The sequence below is a fragment of the Nyctereutes procyonoides genome, unplaced genomic scaffold, assembly GCF_905146905.1.
Source record: "Nyctereutes procyonoides isolate TBG_1078 unplaced genomic scaffold, NYPRO_anot_genome, whole genome shotgun sequence".
NCBI lineage: Eukaryota > Metazoa > Chordata > Mammalia > Carnivora > Canidae > Nyctereutes > Nyctereutes procyonoides.
In genome coordinates, this window is record NW_026575124.1 from 5,010,887 (window position 1) to 5,030,695 (window position 19,809).

General features: G+C 45.2%; 2 protein-coding genes across 8 annotated transcripts in view; one reads left to right on the forward strand and one right to left on the reverse strand.

Annotated features, from left to right (window-relative positions):
- Nucleotides 1-10,924, reverse strand: part of CBX5 (chromobox 5) — a 33,298-nt gene extending 22,374 nt beyond the window's left edge. For 2 of the 5 annotated variants that reach the window (XM_055337105.1, XM_055337099.1), the window contains exon 1: nucleotides 10,791-10,924. The gene's annotated coding sequence lies outside the window, so the exon portion shown is untranslated. Of the gene's footprint in view, nucleotides 1-6,031; nucleotides 6,135-9,664; nucleotides 9,966-9,995; nucleotides 10,388-10,790 lie in introns of those variants that run through there. The other 3 variants (XM_055337103.1, XM_055337101.1, XM_055337100.1) reach the window with 3 other exon arrangements.
- A 589-nt stretch (nucleotides 10,925-11,513) lies between these two features.
- On the forward strand, nucleotides 11,514-18,063 carry HNRNPA1 (heterogeneous nuclear ribonucleoprotein A1). Of its 3 annotated transcripts, XR_008665986.1 has the most exons (12): nucleotides 11,514-11,632; nucleotides 12,184-12,300; nucleotides 12,618-12,764; nucleotides 12,956-13,166; nucleotides 13,267-13,359; nucleotides 13,445-13,537; nucleotides 13,804-13,878; nucleotides 14,072-14,230; nucleotides 14,791-14,946; nucleotides 15,167-15,232; nucleotides 17,613-17,701; nucleotides 17,922-18,063. XR_008665986.1 is itself a non-coding variant. In XM_055337096.1 (11 exons), the coding sequence occupies exons 1-10, from the start codon at nucleotides 11,618-11,620 to the stop codon at nucleotides 15,220-15,222; spliced, it is 1,122 nt and encodes a 373-aa protein (XP_055193071.1). In that variant the 5' UTR covers nucleotides 11,514-11,617; the 3' UTR covers nucleotides 15,223-15,232; nucleotides 17,613-18,063. The 3 variants fall into 3 exon arrangements, 2 of the variants coding, with proteins under 2 accessions (XP_055193071.1, XP_055193070.1); XM_055337096.1 differs by having other exon boundaries at nucleotides 17,613-18,063; XM_055337095.1 differs by lacking the exons at nucleotides 17,613-17,701; nucleotides 17,922-18,063 and adding an exon at nucleotides 15,462-16,160.
- Nucleotides 18,064-19,809: the final 1,746 nt, after the last annotated feature.

The window sequence follows — 19,809 nt, forward strand, 5'->3', positions numbered from 1 at the left end:
AATTTAGATAAATAAAATCAAGGCAGTATTGAACTTCTTCCCATCCCATGCAACGGTATCCTTGGCAGCTCCTTGGCCATCTATTATGATCCTGACCAATTCTTCTCTGTGGCAATTTAAAAGCTGTAAAAAAATACATAATGGGTGATGACAGGAGAAACAAACCCACACCAGAAATTATTGAACCTTGTAGGTCTTTGCAAGTGTCTCTATTGACATTTAAGTGTGAGTTACTATGCCACAATATCATAAAAGTGTGTTCTACACTTCAGATATATTGATAGTTAAATGCAAAGAAAGGCCAACACCAGATTAACAGCTAAAAGAGCCAATCTCAGACCACCCAGCTCTTCCACTGAGTGTTCTGATGTGTTCCTTAAACCAAATAAGAGGTTTCTTTTTGTCCACGTTCCAACCACAATCCTAATTTAAGTCCTATGCCAAAGGGATGACTGACACTGCATTTCTAATCCTTGTTCTGGGGTATTTATTGCATGGGCACTGAGTCTAACCCAGTCTTCAACTTTAAGGGCTGAGGATTTCTCCTTGGTGAAGTCAGCACTTGTTAGTCCTGTCCCCAAAGGGACAGTCCTGTTACAAAAAAGCTACTAAAGGGGCAACTTGTTAACAGTAGGAAAAATCCAGGACTAGGAATAAGATGTGGTCCTCTCCCAAATTAGGTCACTGAAAGGTCAAACTAGACAGTTCACTTCATCTTAATGGTGTTATTTGCCCTACTTAAAGGTCTGCTATGAAGGGAAGAAAAAAAACCTGGAAAACACTTTTAAAAATATAAAGGGGGGGTGACTGGCTGGTTCAGTTGGTGAAGTATGCAGCACTTCATCTCAGCGTTGTGAGTTTGAGCCCCAGCTTGGGTGCAGAGATGACTTAAAATCCTGGTGGGCAGCCCCGGTGGCTTAATGGTTTAGCCCCATCTTCAGCCCAGGGCATGATCCTGGAGACCCGGGATCCAGTCCCACGTCAGGCTCCCTGCATAGAGCCTGCTTCTCCCTCTGCCTGTGTCTCTGCCTCTCTGTGTGTCTCATGAATAAATAAAAATCTTAACAATATATATATATATATATATATATATATATATATACATACATACATATAAGGGAAATAAAAGTTTGCCTGATAATAGATGAAGTTAAAAATAACGAATGCCTTAGTAATCGCTCCTCCCTCACCTATTTTCTGGAAGAGTTTGTAGAATTGGTAATACCTCATCCTTAAAGGATTGGTAAGGAGAGATAAAAAAAAAAAAAAAAAGATTTGGTGAAACTTACCAGTGAAGCCATCCAGGACTGGAGTTTTCACTGGGAGAACAGTTTCAATTACGAATTTCATTTCTTTAATAAATATGGGCTAGTGAGGTTCTGTATTTCTTCTGAAGTGAACTTTGGCAGTTTGTCTTTAAAGGAGGTGATTCGATTCATCTAAGATACGGAATGTACTGGCATAGTTGTTCGTAATATTCTCTTACTACTTTTTCAATGTCTCTAGGATCAGTAGTGATATCCCTTTTCTTGCTCCTGATAGTAGTCATTTGTGTTTCCACACCCCCCATCAGATCTGCTTGTTTTTTTTTTTTTTAAGATCTGCTTGGTTTATTAATTTTACTGATCTTTTCAAAAACCAACTTTCACTTTCATTGATTTTCTCTACTATTTTGTTTTATTCTTCACCAACTACCTACTGCTTTTAATTAATATTTTTCTTTCTTCTACGTAATTTGGGTTAACTTGCTCTTCTTGTCCTAGGGTTCTTAAGATAAAAGTGTAGGTCACCAGGGCGCCTGAGTGACTCCACGGTTGAGCATCTGCCTTTGGCCCAGGAAGTGATCCCGGGATCCGGGATTGAGTCCCATGTCGGGCTCCCTGCATGGAGCCTGCTTCTCCCTCTGTCTAGGTCTCTGCCTCTCTCTCTGTGTCTCTCATAAATAAATAAAATCTTAAAAAAAAAAAGTTAAAAAAAAGAAAGGTGTAGGTCACGGACTCTAGACCTTTCTGCTTTTTTAACTGAACCATTTAATACCTTTTTTAAAAATATTATTTATTTATTTATTCATGAGACACAGAGAGAGGGGCAGACACACGGGCAGAGGGAGAAGCGGGCTCCCTGAAGGGAGCCCGACATGGGACTTGATTCCAGACCCTGGGATCACGACCTGAGCCAAAGGCAGACACTCAACCACTGAGCCACCCAGGTGCCTCTGAAACATTTAATACCATAAAATTTCCTTTAGGGATTCCTACGTATAGCTCAGAGCCTGCTTCTCCCTCTGCCTGTGTCTCTGCCCCTCTCTCTGTGTCTCTCACAAGTAAATAAATAAAATCGTTAAAAATAAATAAAATTGCCTTTAAGCTCTGCCTTAGTTACATCCCACACATTTTAAGGTCATGTTATCACTTTTATTCAGTTCAAAATATTTTCTAATTTTGTGATGTCCTCTTTGATCCATGGGTTACTTAGAAACGTGTTAATATAATGATATATATATTTCAGTTCCAACATTTTTTTCTTTCATGTATTTTGAAGTTTTATTATTAGTTGTGTAAAACTTAGGGTTGTTATGTCTTCTTGATGAATTGATTCTTTTATCATCTCATCTGGTGTTAGCTATCTGTCCTACCTACCTCCTGTGTCTGTTATGGAAAAAGAAGAAAAAAAAAAAAAAACCTCTTTGGAAAGTATACAGCAAACAGAAGGTAAGATGTCTGATGGTAAAGGAAGTTAAAATAACTCTAATGAATTTCCTGAACTATCTGTAAGTTATATCTATGCTTGTCTCCAGCTATTCATATAAATGGGGTTTGCCTATGTTTTATCAGATCCTTAGATTTATTGTTGTGAAATACTGAACAAATTAACAGTATATTACCCTCCATAACTTCCTGTGAGGTAAGGGAGTCTCACTGATTTAGGGATGAGAAAGAATGTACACGGAGTTCAAGGATCTACCTCAGACACCAAACTTAAGATAGATTTCCCAGCCTGTTGGTTGACCTCTTTAGCAGGGCATTTTATTCCGACATAATTATGCCTGCTGACTCAGATGTGAACTTGCTTTATTCTAAGAAATGGAGATTACAATCGGAGAGATACTTGAATTCAATTTGGTTCCTCCTCCTCCTCTACATGTAAGAAATAAATAATGACAGTGCATAAAAAAATCAGATCTTTGGGATCCCTGGATGGCGCAGCGGTTTGGCGCCTGCCTTTGGCCCAGGGCGCGATCCTGGAGACCGGGGATCGAATCCCACGTCGGGCTCCCGGTGCATGGAGCCTGCTTCTCCCTCTGCCTATGTCTCTGCCTCTCTCTCTTTCTCTCTCTGTGACTATCATAAATAAATAAAAATTAAAAAAAAAAATCAGATCTTTGAATAGTCTTTTCAACACCACCACCTCAATCCCATGTTTTCTAGTGTTGTTTCTAGCAATGAAGCGTGATAGAATAAGCACTCAGTTAAGTCTGAAGAATAAGACTGCATGTGGGGATCCCTGGGTGGCTCAGCGGTTTGGCGCCTGCCTTTGGCCCGGGGCGCCATCCTGGAGACCCGGGATCGAGTCCCACGTCGGGCTCCCGGTGCATGGAGCCTGCTTCTCCCTCTGCCTGTGTCTCTGCCTCTCTCTCTCTCTCTCTCTCTCTCTCTCTCTCTGTGTGTGTGTGTGACTATCATAAATAAATAAAAAAATTAAAAAAAAAAAGACTGCATGTGAAAAAATTAAAAACTAGCTCCACGACCTAGTTTCAGGTAGAAAAATCTGTCAGTGTTTAATTTTGACACACTACTCTTACTGGAAAAGAAATCCAGACTATACATTAGGATGAGAGTGAAAAATGGCCCAACCTATCCATTATACCCTTTTTAGAAAACCACATACAATTCACAAATTTGTTATCCTGTGTTAATACCCCAAGGATCTGACAACCAGCCAACAAGTCAGTCCTCAAATCCTAAGCAAGACCTCCAAAGGCCTATACTGGCCCAAAATATTAGAATGAGTTCTTCATTCACATTTAAAATCACTTACTTCAAAAACAAAATCCAAGACAGTTCAGGAATCATTTCATGAAAGTCTTTAGCCTAGAAGGCTAGCAGCAATCACCTAACCAATAGTTTCCATATAAAATGGAGAAACTAGGGACCAAAGAGGGCATATGGCTTACCTAAGGTTGTATCAGTAGTTAAAGACATAAGTGGGAAGAGAATCTAGGTTTCCTAAACTTTAATTTCCATTTGCCTCTCATTTCTAAAATAATTTTTCCTTTGGGCTCCTGAGTGGCTCAATCAGTTAAGCATCCAACTCTTGATTTCAACACAGGTCATGATCTCAGGGTAGTGAGATGGAGCTCCCTGTCAGGCTCCATGCTGGGTATGGAGCCTGCTTAACATGCTCTCTCTCTGGGGTACCTGGTTGGCTCAATGATTGTAGCATCTGCCTTTGGCTCATGTTTTGATCCCGGGGTCCTGGGATTGAGTCCCGCATTGGGCTCCCCACAGGGAGCCTGCTTCTCCCTCTGCCTATGTCTGTGACTCTCATGAATAAAGAAAATCTTAAAAAAAAAAAAAAAAAATTCTCTCCTTCCCACTCTGTCAAAAACACATAACCTTTTCCTGAAACCAGAAAAATTAAGTAACTTTTTCCTTTTTTAAAAAACACTTTTTATTTGAGACAGAGCGTGCCCATGCACGTACAGAAGCTGCATGAGTTGAGGGAGAGAATCTGAAGCAGACTCTGCACCAAACACAGAGCCCCACATGAGGCTTTATCTCATGACCCAGAGATCATTACCTGAGTCAAAACCAAGAGTCAGTTGTCTAACACACTTAGCAGCCAGACACCCCGTAAGTTTTTTTTTGAATTACATAAACTTAGGGGGATCCCTGGGTGGCTCAGCGGTTTAGCGCCTGCCTTCCGCCCATGGTGTGGTCCTGGAGTCCCGGGATCGGGTCCCACATTGGGCTCCGTACATGGAGCCTGCTTCTGCCTCTGCCTGTGTCTCTGCTTCTCTCTCTCCTCTCTGTGTGTTCTCATGAATAAATAAATGAAATCTTTATAAAAAAAAAAAAAAAGAGTTGGAGAACTAGGGTGTAGTGGTCTGACTGATGACGGCTCCCCTCCCAAGACACCTAAGCCTTAATCCAAATCTGAAATTTATCCCAGAGTATCTGGTTGGCTCTTAAACGGAATTCCATCTATCCTTGTAAAAGGCAGGAGTTCTGAGACAGAGACATGGAGAAGATAATGCAAAGACAGAGCAGGGAAAGATAAGGCTGACAACAATCAGAAGCTGGAAAAGGCAAGGAAGGGCCTCCACTCTAGGGCCTCCAGAGGGGGCTCAGCACCTTGACTGCAGACTACTGGCCTTCAGAATTTTTTTTTTTTTTTATTTACAATAGTCGTACAGAGAGAGAGAGAGAGAGAGAGGCAGAGACAACACAGGCAGAGGGAGAAGCCGGCTCCATGCACCAGGAGCCCGACGTGGGACTCGATCCCGGGTCTCCAGGATCGCGCCCTGGGCCAAAGGCAGGCGCCAAACCGCTGCGCCACCCAGGGATCCCTGGCCTTCAGAATTTTAAGAATAAATTCCCACTGTTTGAAGCCACTAGGGTTGTGGTAATTTGTTCTAGCAGCTACAGGAGACTAACATACAAGGGAAATAAAATTTTAAAAATCATAAACTGGACATATATAAAACAAATTACTGATCCAAAAAGAACTGTGCTTCAAGTAACCAGAAGAATGCCTAAAAACCTTAATCCCTGATTTCAAAGGGTAAGTTGAGGCAACCAGAGACTGTAATTTATCCCCCCAAATCCTGGCAGATCCAGGAAGACAAACTCAGCAAGGTCTAATATTTACATAGCTGCTAACAAGAACAGTGTAGGTTTTTCCCCAAACATGTTAGCTAGTGGAGCTCCTGGACAGACTAAACATAGGCACCAGTTGTCGCTGTGGGTGTTCTGCCAACACAAGTGTAAAGTTGTCATCAGAAATGAATATGTGGCTTCGAGTAGCTTACAGAAATCCAACAAAGCTGTATCTTGGACTCTGCACAAGCCAACTCTTCTCAGGATGACCTGGACTCCTTCCCATTAGTACAATGATCAGCTAAAAGGCATCCTCTATAAGAAGGAAAGGAAAATCAAAGTTTATGTCAGGGAAAAAAGGTTAACTGCCCAGAGTCCAAGTTTATGAATAACAATGTATAAACAGCAGCCACACCAAGTCAGTTACAAGTGATATCTCACATTGCAATTTACTACTTTTAAAATCAATATTCACAGCACACAGCTCTAAACCCAATTTCATGTAAGGTAAATGGAAACAAAAACAGACCAAGCAAAAGAACAAGAAAAGGCATAAGAAATTCTTTACCAAGGATTGTTAAATGTACTATTCCCTTTATTATTATTATTATTTTTGAGATTTTATTTATTCAAGAGAGACAGAGGCAGAGACACAGGCAGAGGGAGAAGCAGGCTCCATGCAGGGAGCCCGATGCGGAACTCGATCCCAGGACTCCAGGATCACGCTTGAGCTGAAGGCAGATGCTCAACCGCTGAGCCACCCCGGCGTCCCTAAATGTGCTATTCCATAAGATCCATAAACCATGCTGTGTGGTTAAATAAAATACCTAAACAAAAGTAAAAATTATTAATCTTCCTCAGAAACCTCTATACCCTGGATACCTTTCTCTTTTCTAGAGCTTCTACCAAGGGCTCTGAAAACTACCAAAACTTTCCTAGACATATAAAAATCCAGCCTCTGTAGAGTAATGTTCTCTTTCTTTTTGCCCCAACATTATCCTGCTCACCTGCTATCCAGATAGCTTCCTTACTGGTTTTCAGACAGACCACTGAAGATATGTTATGTTCCCTTTTAGTGAACACTATCCTTTTAAGTACAGTAAATCTTTAAGTTGTAAACAGAAGTACTCGAAATTTAAATTCCTAACACAGCCAAAACATCTTGCATTGTTAAAAGAGCAGTACAAATGAACAACCAAACCAGGTTCTCCAAAGGCAAGAAATAAGTCTAAACTTGAGATTTGGGGGACATCTGGGTGGCTCAGTGGTTGAGCGTCTGCCTCTGGCAGTCCTGGGTTCAACTCCCATATCTGGGTCCCTGCAGGGAGCCTGCTTCTCCCTAGGCCTATGTCTCTGCCTATGTCTTTTCCTCTCTCTTTCTGTCTCTCATGAATAAATAAAATCCTAAAAAAAAAAAAAAAAAAAAAATTTCAATGTGGGGGTCCCTGGATAGCTCAGTCAGTTGAACATCTTGATTTCAGCTCAGGTCATGATGCCAGGGTCCTGAGATTGAGCCTGCATCCACCTCCAAGGGGAGTCCGCTTGAGGATTCTCTCTCTCTCTCTCTCTCCCTCTGCCCCTAACCCAGCCCCCTTTTCCTGCACACATGCAGGTGTGCTCCCTCTCAAATTAATAAATTTTAAAAAATAAAAAAAGATTTTCAATGGAATAGCCTCAGAACATCAATGAAAAATGACCCACTAAAATTTCCCCACCGGAGAAAAATGTTCATCAGACCTATTAACTCTAACATTGTTTAAAAAAAAAAAAAACTCTAACATTGTAAGAGAATTCACAAAAAAGCAATGTGTACTTGCAAACCACAGTAAACCAAGAAACCTATGTTGAAATCCTGAAATCTTTGAAATTAAAATCATCAGATAAGGGGTGTCACAGTTAATTTTGTTTATAAATCCAAACAGCTAGGGCTGGAGATGGGCAAAATCCATTCAGATACTCCAGGGGCCGTGATCTGTTTACCTATTCTTCAGATCAGTTTTCTTTTTTCCCCCAAACACAGCCACAAAATCTGCAAAAACTGACCTGCATTTTTAAGAAAACGAAATAGTGTACTATAGATGAGAAAATACCAGAGCGCTTTGCACACGTATTTATATAACAAAACTTGTTTTGTGTACAGAGTTAAACAGATTGCCTAGTAAGGGTCAAGATCAAAAGTTTGAGACACACTGATCCAAAAGAATCCCCAGTAAAGGAAAGAGGCTTAAAGCAGGTAAGAATCTAAGATGCATCTAATCCAAAGTCCACCATTCCATTATTTTAGGCAGTCAAACAAAAGATGCAAACAATCCTGTTACACTGCAAGAAATAATAAAAACTTAATGAAATTCTCCTTCCTATCCAAAGGAACAATGAGCTCTCTATATCTGAAGAGATTACCATTAAGATTTAGCGATCCATTTACCAAAGGCCACTTCCTAAACACTTCATTCACCTTCTCCCACTAATTTCCAATTATTAAAATAAAATATTTTGACAAGATTATCAACTCTAGCATCTGTCGTATTACTTATTTTTGTAAGTTTAAGTAATCTCTTCACCCAATGTAGGGCTCAAACTTATGACTCGAGAGCAAGAGTTGCAGGCTCCTCTGCTGAGCCAGCCAGGTGCCTCCAGCATCTGTCAACTTAAATCAACGTTGCTTTTTAAATTTTTTTTATTAATAGTTAATTCTTTAGCTGCACTCCCAGCGTGGAGCTTGAAGTCACCACCCTGAGATCAAGAGTCACATTCCTCAGACCCAGCCTGCCAGGCACCCCTAAATCAACAGTTTTCAACTGAGGAAGATTTTACACCACCACCGCCACCATCACTACCACTGACATCCCCAGGACATCTGGCAATGTGTGGTGACATTTTGATAGTCACAAATGGGTGTGAGGGAGGAGGTGAAATGCGTTAGCTTAAAATGTCCATAGTGCTGTAAGAAATCCCGTAAGTCAAGACTGTATTTCCTTTGATCCTAAATAAATCAGGGAGAACCGTAATTTAGATCCCTTCAGTTCTCATAAACTCAGCAGAAGCAGCTGATCAGCACACCTACAGTTTATAAGGAAATACGAAATCAAGTTGTCCTCTTGCAAGTGTCAGAGAACACAAATCTCTCCAGTCTTCGTTATATGGACAACTAAAATGAACTTTCCTTTGTATAATGTCACAAAGGTCTATAATCAGCAGTGTCCTTCATGCGTAGTTAAACCTACTACAGTATCTAAACATTTTTCTATTAACCTTATGCCATCGATCAAGAGTGCAACTTAGATTCTGATATAACCACTGTGTAACGAAAACGTCTTTATTTTTACGAAAACATCTTCAGATCAGCTGAATGGGTGTTACCAACAGGTGATCACAGTGCCTGTAAATTAAACACTTTGAAGAAAATACAATGAAGGCAACGGAATGATCCAGGTGATGGATGGATGAGTCCTCCTACCCCTAACACCCTAAATATCACCCATGTCAAGCAATTTGTCAAAACTCAGACATCCTTCGAGGAATAGCAGAAAGAGGCTCGGAAACTTTTTAATGGATGGGACGCCTGGGTGGCTCCGGGGTGGAGCGTCTGCCTTGGGCTCAGGGCGGGACCCCGGGGTCTTGGGATCCGGCATCCGGCTCCCCTGTGGGAAGTCTGCTTCTCTCTCGGCCTCTGTGTGTTTCATGAATAAATAAACAAGATCTTTAAAAAAAAAAAAAAAAAAACAAAAAAAAACAGAAAAGAAAAGAAAAGAAAAGAAAGAAGAAAAGAAAGAAAGAAACCTTTTAATGGCGTAAAGAAAGATACAGAAGGTCACAGAAGAGACTGAGGTAAAGGCTCTACTTACTCAGCACAGCGTCTCCCTGGCAGGCACTGAGCACACAAAAGAAAGTCGAGTCTTTAAAATTCGTGTTTTTATTCTGAGCATCACCGTGTGAGCTCCCCCGGCGCGGGGGTGGGGGGACCAGCACTCTCTCGAGGCGTCGGGGCGGCGCGGGGCGAGGTGAGCAGCAAGGGATCGTGCCCGGAGACGCGAGGGCGGCCCTTCCCACCTGCACCCAGCCACAAACTGCGACCCCTGAAAGGTTCCGGCGGTAGGGACGCACCCTGCCGGATCCCCCCCCGGGCCCCGCAGACGGCCCGTCCCAAACTTCTCCCGCGGGCTCACTAGTATCCACCTCCTGTCCGGGGAAGGCCGCGGCGTTCCGCGCACGCGCGGTCGGGCGCCTCTCGGCGGCGGCGGCGGCGGCGGCTCTTCCGACGCGCGCGGACGCTGCCGGCCAAGCGGGTTCCCGACGACCGGCCGCGCTCCCCTGGGAGCCTCCACGCGCGGAGCGACCACGAGTCCCGGGGTGCGGGTGCGGGTGCGGGTGCGCGTGGAGCGGTTATGCCGAAGCCGAAGCGACGCGCCACAGAGTCAGGGTCTCGCTGCCGGAAACGCGTGTGGGGTGAAGGCCCGAGCGCCGCGCGCCGCGCGCCAGGGGCCACTGTGGAGAAAACGCGCGCCCGCCGCGCCCTCGCGCCCGCCCCGTCACAGCCCGCCCCGAGGCCTCCCGCTGCCGCAACGCTGACTGGGCGACCCGCCCGCCGCCGGCTCCACAGCGGGGCCGCCCTCCCAGCCGCCCGCCGCCTCCGAGGAGCCCAACCTACCTACCGCGCGCGCCGCGCTCATTGGCTCGCCGGGACGCTGCTCAGGGGCGCAGGGCCCGCCCCCACGGCCCGAGGGCCCATCCGCCGGCGGCCGAGGGCGGACCCCATTGGCCCGCGCGCAAGCCAGTCAGACTCCGGGCCGCGGGGCTCCACGGCACTCCCGGCCGGCAGACGTCCCGCCCCCGCCTTCCATTGGTTGGCTGAACCCAGCGCTCCCCCTTTACGAGCCCCCACCCCGCGCTCCATTCATTTCACACAATAACGGACCCGATTGGAGTCAGTTCAGCACCTCGCACGAGTAGGCGAGACGATCCGCCGCTTACCCGGAATCGAGGCCGGTCACTCGCGCCAACGCCTCCCCTGTTGCTCTGCGGCGAGGCCGGACCACGGGACGCCGCCGCCGCCGCCTTCTGCGCAACGCCAACCGCCCGCCAAAACGGATCCTTCCCTGCGCCTGCGCGACCAATCCTGGGACCGGACCCTTTCTCCGCCCATTACGCCTGCGCAAAGCGGCGCGCGACTCCCGCCACGACGCAGGCGCCGTAGATCCGGCGCCGTCTCCCGCCCGCCATTTCACGTGCTCCAAGCGCCGAGCGGAACTTGTTAGTGCGCCTGCGTAAACTCGCCATTTTACTACACATGCGCCCGGCGGGCGGTCGTTGCAAAAAAAAAAAAAAACAAAAAAAAAACAAAAAAAAAAAACCACCTGATAACCTCGTTCGTAATATATAGTATTAACCGTGCTTCGCCAGCTGAGCGGGGCATAATTTCGGGACGCAACGGATTGAAAATTCATTTAAATACCTTAGGTTCGTTCAAATATGAATGACTGGTTGGCGAGCCAATCACAGTGCTTAAGAATAACATTACCCGGGAACCAATAGACCTTAAGGGGCGGAGCCTGCGTAGAACGCCCAAGCGGATGACGTTGCGCAGCAGTGCGGGACTATAGACCAATAGCAGGGGGAGGCTATCGCAAACATCCAATCAGAGACGCTCAGGGGCGGAGTCTACCAATGCCTAAAGCGAGGAGGCGGGATAAAAAAGCGAGGCCGAAGGTAGGCTGGCAGATACGTTCGTTAGATTACTCCTTTCTGCCCCTGGACGCCGCCGAGTAAGCATCGTGAAAGTCTCCCCTCCCACCGCCGTCATGTCTAAGTCAGAGGTGAGTAACCCGCTGCCTCCCGCCTAGTTTCCCTCCTCGCGCCTTCCCTGGGTCCGGTAGGACGCGGCCTGGCGTGGCTGCTCGCGCCAGCCCGTTCGGCAGCCCCTCGGTGGCCGCCAGGGCCTTCCCCTCCCGAAGTTGAGGTCGCCATTTTGTCCTCGTCGTCGCCATGAGGCCGCCGTCCTGCAGCGCTTGGCCGTCGCGCCGGGCTGCGCCCTCCCGGCAGAACTCGCGGGCGCATTCGACGGGTTTTGTTTTATCGTGTCTCCGGGAGCGAGTTTCTTCCAGAGCGGCCGTAGTTCCGCGCCGCTCGGGCGTCCGTCCAGCCTAGTCCTTTTGTTGCGCGTGCGTCGGAGGGAGAGTCGGGGCGCATGCGCCCGCGGCCTCCCAGCCCCCACCGCTCGGCGCCCCCCGAGGGGAGAAGCACGTGGCCTCCCGTACCCCGAGGGAACAATACGTGCCTTGTACCGCGGCTGTCGAGGATTTTCCCCCCGACGGGACGCGGTTGGGCGTTAGGCGCGCCACGTGACGAGCTGTGTCCCCGCTCCTAGTCTCCCAAAGAGCCCGAGCAGCTGCGGAAGCTCTTCATCGGAGGTTTGAGCTTCGAAACGACCGATGAGAGTCTGAGGAGCCATTTTGAGCAATGGGGGACGCTTACGGACTGTGTGGTAAGATGTGCCGGAGACGGAGGGCCCGGGGGCTTCCGCTGCCCCGACGGCGGTTAACGGGACTGGGGCGGAGAGCCGGCCGGGCCGGGCCGGGTCGGCGCCGGAAGGGGTGGTGCCAGCGGCGGAGGCGCTCCCGGGAGGAGATGCACGTGTGGCGGCCCCGGGGGAGCGGGAGGGCTTGGTGGGGGGGCGGGGGAGGGGAGGGGAGGGGCGCTTCTTTTTTTTTTTTTTTTTTTTTCTTTTTTCTTTTTTTAATTTATAACTCAGCCTGAGAAGTCCCGGAGGTCTCCTCAGTATTCAGGGAGTTCACCTTTCAGGTAATGAGAGACCCCAACACCAAGCGCTCCAGAGGCTTCGGGTTCGTCACGTACGCCACCGTGGAGGAGGTGGACGCGGCCATGAACGCGCGGCCGCACAAGGTGGACGGAAGAGTCGTGGAACCAAAGAGGGCCGTCTCCCGAGAAGTGAGTGAGATGAGGGTTTATTCCTTCCTTGGCAGACGCAGAAGCGGGCCGCCAAGGGGACCTCGCGTTTGGGGCTCCTGGCACGCTTTTTAGTCATCTTGGCAAGGGGTGGCTTGGTCGCTGTAAATAACGGAGTTGTTTGTTTTTTTTTTTTCTTTCTTTCTTTCTTTCTTTTTTCCCCCCCACAATAGGATTCTCAAAGACCCGGTGCCCACTTAACTGTGAAAAAGATTTTTGTCGGTGGCATTAAAGAAGACACTGAAGAACATCATCTAAGAGATTATTTTGAACAGTATGGGAAAATTGAAGTGATTGAGATCATGACTGACCGAGGCAGTGGCAAAAAGAGAGGTTTTGCTTTTGTGACCTTTGACGACCACGACTCTGTAGACAAGATTGTCAGTAAGTGTCGGGCATGCTCTTTGCTACGGCTTCTGAAGTCCGTGTTGGGTTCTAAAGCCTGAGATCATGTTCTCTCGGAATTTTTTTTTTTTTTTTTTAGTTCAAAAATACCATACTGTGAATGGCCACAACTGTGAAGTGAGGAAAGCCCTATCGAAGCAAGAGATGGCTAGTGCTTCGTCCAGCCAAAGAGGTGCGTTTGTTCGATTAATCCTTGCAGGTAACGGAGTGATTCTGCAATCTGTATAATGTGACATTTAAAACTTTTGTGTTTTAAGGCCGAAGTGGTTCTGGAAACTTTGGTGGTGGTCGTGGAGGTGGTTTTGGTGGGAATGACAACTTTGGTCGTGGAGGGAACTTCAGTGGTCGAGGTAAGTTTACACTAAAAGTTAACAGATTTATAATTTGATTATCCCCAGGTCACTTTTCCTCTGCGATCTGTGGTAGATTAGCTCCTGGCTTAAATTTTATCCAAGCGTAGATCTGGCTTTTCACTAACCAGAAAGCCGAATTATCATCAACATTGGGATCATTTTTGTAACGCAGGAAGTATTTTTACAGAATTCAGCTTTAAAACAACATAAAACACGTACACTCCGTACACTTCACAGTGGTTTAAAGCTCTACTCTCTTCCAGGTGGCTTCGGTGGCAGTCGAGGTGGTGGTGGATACGGTGGCAGTGGGGATGGCTATAACGGATTTGGTAATGACGGTAGGTTTATTTTAAGGAATATATAGGTGAAGTTTCGTTTGGCAACCTTTAGACTAGGTTAGTAGAGCTAAACTAGTGCATGATAAACAGCTCTGATAACAGCATGCTGTGAGCAGGCTTTGAGGCATTACACTTGCACAGGTTTTGACTGTGAAATACTTTTGTCTTATTGAGAAGAATTGTATTCTTGTAGGTGGTTATGGAGGAGGCGGCCCTGGTTACTCTGGAGGAAGCAGAGGCTATGGAAGTGGTGGACAGGGTTATGGAAACCAGGGCAGTGGCTATGGCGGGAGTGGCAGCTATGACAGCTATAACAACGGAGGAGGCGGAGGCGGCTATGGCGGTGGTAGTGGTAGGTATCCAGTGATCCAAGTACTTGGTGCAAAAGCTAGATTAGCCCTTTAGAGTTTATGTCCCTAAGGGGATTTAATGCTCTTAAAAAGCATTATGTGGTACGATGCATGGTATTTTTTAATGGGCTTGCTAATGCTACCTCCTCCTAGCTTTAAGCTGGGGCCGCCTCACTCCCAAATAAGATAGATGGATAAGTGGATAGTGGTGCCTTTAATCAGAATTAGATTAGTTTCCAGCAGGATTTAGTATATGACTCCTTTGGGATCTCAGGCACTTAGTTGATAGATCCAGCCTGTGTTTGCAGTGCCCTGGATGGGTACAAGCCTTCGAGGCTAGAGAATGTGAGCTGTTAATGCCATGATAATTTGTGGGTGAATCTTTTTAAAAACACTGGATTATTCAACTTCGTGCCTTGCCCAGAAAAGGATGAAATAGGTAATTGGAGCAACCAGAGTTTGGGAGGAAGGCAAAGCAGATCCTGCAGCTTTTTTTGTTATGAGCACTGAATAGAATTCAGAACTACCATCTTCAAGTAACAGGCCCTCTTTCCATTTCTAGGAAGCAACTTTGGAGGTGGCGGAAGCTATAACGATTTTGGCAATTACAACAATCAATCCTCAAATTTTGGACCCATGAAAGGAGGAAATTTTGGAGGCAGAAGCTCTGGCCCCTATGGTGGTGGAGGCCAATACTTTGCCAAACCACGAAACCAAGGTATCGTATATATGCGCTGCTGGGAGTGTTAGGTATTTATAATACCAGTGGAGTATGTTAAAGCCTTTAGGAAATTTAAGTGACAGGCAATCTGCAATCAAATTGGGAAAGTCTTGTGAGCTCAAACTCCTGAAAATTTGAACTTTTACTGCCCCTTATATAAAAAAAATCTTACTGTGTTGGTGCTTCCAAAGCTTAAAGGGGCAAATTATGTTCTTAGGTGGCTATGGCGGTTCCAGCAGCAGCAGCAGCTATGGCAGTGGCAGAAGGTTTTAATTACTGCCAGGTAAGTAAACACCCTTTTATGTTTTAAGTTAATTTTTGTGAATGATAATGAACCCAGTAACCCTAATGTAGCTGAGCAGTGCAACATAGTTAACATTATAATTGCAGTAAAATTGTGGATGTTAATATTCAGATCAGCAAAATTTGTGGGAAACAAAACTTGCTATTGGATTGTAGCCTTGAGTCTTAATATGTTTAGATTAACAACTTTATTCCATATTGTTCAACAGGAAACAAAGCTTAGCAGGAGAGGAGAGCCAGAGAAGTGACAGGGAAGCTACAGGTTACAACAGATTTGTGAACTCAGCCAAGCACAGTGGTGGCAGGGCCTAGCTGCTACAAAGAAGACATGTTTTAGACAATACTCATGTGTATGGGCAAAAAACTCGAGGACTGTATTTGTGACTAATTGTATAACAGGTTATTTTAGTTTCTGTTCTGTGGAAAGTGTAAAGCATTCCAACAAAGGGTTTTAATGTAGATTTTTTTTTTGCACCCATGCTGTTGATTGCTAAATGTAATAGTCTGATCATGACGCTGAATAAATGTGTCTTTTTTTAAATGTGCTGTGTAAAGTTAGTCTACTCTGAAGCCATCTTGGTAAACTACCCCAACAGTGTGAAGTTAGAATTCCTTCAGGGTGATGCCAGGTTCCACTCGAAATTTATTTGCAACCTGCTTGGGCACAGAAGCCATTGTCTCCACAAACCTTGGTGTGGTTGAACTGACAGTTAATGTGTTGTGACCTGGAGTTCACCGTTAAAAGGGTCACCCAAGCAAAGTCCTGGAGTTTATTTGGTTATTATGATTGTTGGCACATCCTATGCAATATATCTAAATTGAATTATGGTATCAGATAAAACTATAGATGGGATTAAAGCTTGTGTATCGTCCATTATCATGTGTAATCAATAAACGATTTAATATTCTCTTGAATGGAATGACAACTGTATGGATTTGGGACTGGCAGAGCTTTGGACTTTCCCTACCCACTACCCCTCATAATGTTGAATGCTTCTATCACAATGCAAGTTCAAAACTCTGCCAGAGGATAGAAACCAGCTGCTGGCTAATGCCACCCCATAAGTCCACAGATTAGAAGTGTTTGGGAGACCTTTTTAAACTGACCAGCACCAGTAAGAATATCTTATTTTTAATACAAAACCAGGTTTACATTAAAGGAAAACAGCAGTTACATTTTGTTCTGGGGGGTGGGTCGGTAATTGAGGTTTACAAATAATCCCATACTACTTAAACCTGTTTGGACATTAAAATTCTGCAGATGGTGAGGAGCCTTACCATATTCACGTTAACTGCAGTTTTCCTTTAAATAAATGGTACATCACACAACCATCCTAAAATGTTAATTGTATAGAAAATGATTTCTAAAGCCTTTTACAGTTAATATCCAATCATTGTTATTTGTTACATAGGTTCTTTTGAGCCCTCCCTTTGGTACCCTCAATTTCAGTGCCATTGTACCTGGTAGCATAGAGAATTGTTTATCACTAGGATTGTGTATTCCATCCCGTGGGTGTGTTACTTGGAAGTTTGGGGAGGAGGGTGGGTGTGGAGTTGGGGGGGGAGGAGGGTGGGAAAGCATGGGTGATAGTTCCATGAGTTTGATACTGGCTGAGTTTGCAATGGCAGGTGGAACCTTAACTATTGAGGGAGTTTGCAGATACCTCAGGATTCGTGACAATGCCTTTAAAGATCCAGGAGAGATGTTCAGCTTCTAGGAACTGCTAGCAAGTATAGCGCGAATGGCTCCGAGCTCAGACACTCTACAGCTGAGAGTAGACACTTGTGGTATGTGGAGTACAGATAAGCCAGGGGCAGGCCACGGCACGCTCCATGAAAGCTAGGAGGGAGTGAAGTTTTCAGTGACCATCGCAAGAAAGGAGGCAGACAAGAGTAAGGCACACCTGACTCTTAGGACTAGCAGTCAGAACCAGGAGAAAAGGTTTTATTGCTATGCTGGTAGGTAAGAACAGATTTTACTTCCATCCATATAGTGTTACTTAAATTCCAGTTTTCTGTTACTTTTTCCTTAATATATTGAGCCAAAACTAGTCCAGTTAAGCTGAACTGGCTTTTCTGGAGATCAGTTGTTTTAAATGGACACCCTAGCCTTGGCTCCCAAATGAAGGAAGTGAACACTTAATTCTACTGTGACAATATATTTTTGCCCTTTTAATTTTATTTCCTACCTTCCTTTAACCCATTTCATTAAAACAATGGCTCAAAGTAATGCATTATAATCTTCCCCAAAACCTGGTGGGAGGGAGGGTGGACCATTAATTTTGGGGGGTGGGGGGATTTACCCTGATCTGGGAGTTGGTCTCAGAAAAGCTAGTTCTAAAGGTTGTTTACTTTTCTAGGGAGGAGTCTGCTACTCCAGGCTAATCAACTCTCTTTAAAAAAAAAAAAAATTTTCAGAAACTCATCCATACAAATTTATGGCTAAAAGGTAAGCCTTTTATAAACTTAATTGTCAGCAAGAGTGCTTGGTAATTGCCAAAGTAGAGGATGACAGATTGTGCCTGGGAACCCAAAAAATGGGATCTGTCTGCCATAGCTGGCAAAAAGTATTTAAAGTAATTGAGTTCCAAGTGAACAAAATCTGACTATAATTGTAGAATTTTTCAAGCGCTTCTGTAAACACTTAATAACTTTTTTTTTCCTTGCAGGAACATCCTTAATGAGGACAACCTTTTATCTGAGCCAGTATGCACCTCATTTTCACTGCCATGCAGTTGTTAGCTGCTCTGCAGCTTGAATTAATCATTCAGTTTTGTGAATGCACTTTTTTAATAAATACTTTGTAACTTGGTTCTGTTCCTTCTTTCACTCCCCCCCTTCATAATATGGCAAATCGAATTTTTTTTAGGATTGAAAAATCTTTCTCCTTTATACCCTACTAATGCTTCCTTGAACCCTTTTAAACCTAAAGGAACAACTAAGATCTTGGGTATGTAAAGGAAGGTGGGACAACATAAATTCCTTAATCAGGTAGAAGCTGAGATTAGGGAGGAACAGTTGGGTTGTTGGAAGTGGTCCTTTTTCCAAATGAAAAAAATAAGTAGTATTCAGTTTTTTGGAATGACAGTGGATCCTTTTTTTCCCCCCAGAGATTTTATTTATTCATGAGAGAGACCGGCAGAGGGGGAAGTGAGCTTCCTGCAGGGGAACCCAATGTGGGACTTGATCATCCTGGGATCACAGCCTGAGCCCACCCGGGTGTCCCAAAGTGGTTCTATTTATTTTTAAGATTTTATTTATTCATGAGCAACACAGGCAGAGACACAGGCAGAGGGAGAAGCAGGCTCCATGCAGGAAGCCCGAAGTGGAACTCCATCCCAGGTCTCCAGGGTCACACCCCGGGCTGTAGGCGGCGCCAAACCGCTGGGCCACCAGGCCTGCCCCCAAAGTGGTTCTAATACTATGTTAAAAGGTTATCCCATCAGCAGCATGATTTAGTGAAACCAAGCTGGCTCTAAACTGTAGGAGTAAATCTTGGCCTAGTTAGAAGTAAGCTGTTTACATTTGCCTCACAAGTTGTTTTTGTTTTGTTTTTGTTTTCAAAGATTTTATTTGAGACCCAGAGAGGCAGGCTCCATGCAGGGAGCCCAGTGTGGGACTAGATCCCGGGGCTCCAGGATCACACCCTGGGCTGAAGGCAGTGCCAAACCACCAAGCCACCGGGGCTGCCCTCCACAAGTATTTATTGGCCAGCTATCTCTGACTTCAAAAAATCTGAAACCAAGTTAAGGTGAATCTGGAGAGAGCAGGAAGTTTTAAGGTTTTGGTTTTCTGTTTTTTGTTTTTTTTTTTTTGTTTTTTCTTTTTTTTATTTGAGAGACAGGCAGAGGGAGAAGCAGGCTCCATGCAGGGGACCCGACACAGGACTTGATCCTGGGTTTCCAGGATCACACCCTGGGCTGAAGGCAGCACAAAACCACTGAGCCACCCGGGCTGCCCAGTTTTTAAGTTTCTTAAAAGTAACCCAAAAATTACAAAGCAATTCTTCACCTAGTGAATGCTTAAACCTTCTGTCTTCAAAAAAAAAGCTGATCCAGCTTCAACTTTCAGCTTAGGTGTGAATGTGTAGGTGATCTACCACTGTAAGAATCTTAATTCCCTTTGTGACTTGTAGTTACTAAGTTTCTCATAATCATGGTTTAGAAGGACAGGCCCACTAGAATAAAAGGTTATGCTTCTGCTATATTCCATGTACTTCACTACATGCTTTACAAGTAAATACAGGATGTTAGTAAGTTTACTTTATTCATGGGAGACACAGGCAGAGGGCGAAGCAGGCTCCCTGCGGGAAGCCCGATGTGGGACTCGATCCCGGAGCTTGGATCATACCCTGAGTGAGGCAGACACTCCACTGCTGAGCCACCCAGGCGTCCCAGGTTCTGCACTTTTTAAATGAAGGTGACTTGGTTCCAGTTCTTGGAACCTCCGTAATATAACCCAGGTCCTACAAAACCCGTGTTCACGTTTGACTTTAGGTTCTGTAGGTTCTGTGTATGTGGTGGTCTTACCCGCTTCGATGTATCTTTAGAATGGAGC

Bases quoted from the DNA above. Each gene is read 5' to 3' on its own strand.
- HNRNPA1 (XM_055337096.1), top strand. The intron at 12,301-12,617 runs GTAAGATGTGCC...TTCACCTTTCAG, and splicing joins GGACGCTTACGGACTGTGTG to GTAATGAGAGACCCCAACAC. The intron at 13,879-14,071 runs GTAGGTTTATTT...GTATTCTTGTAG, and splicing joins TAACGGATTTGGTAATGACG to GTGGTTATGGAGGAGGCGGC.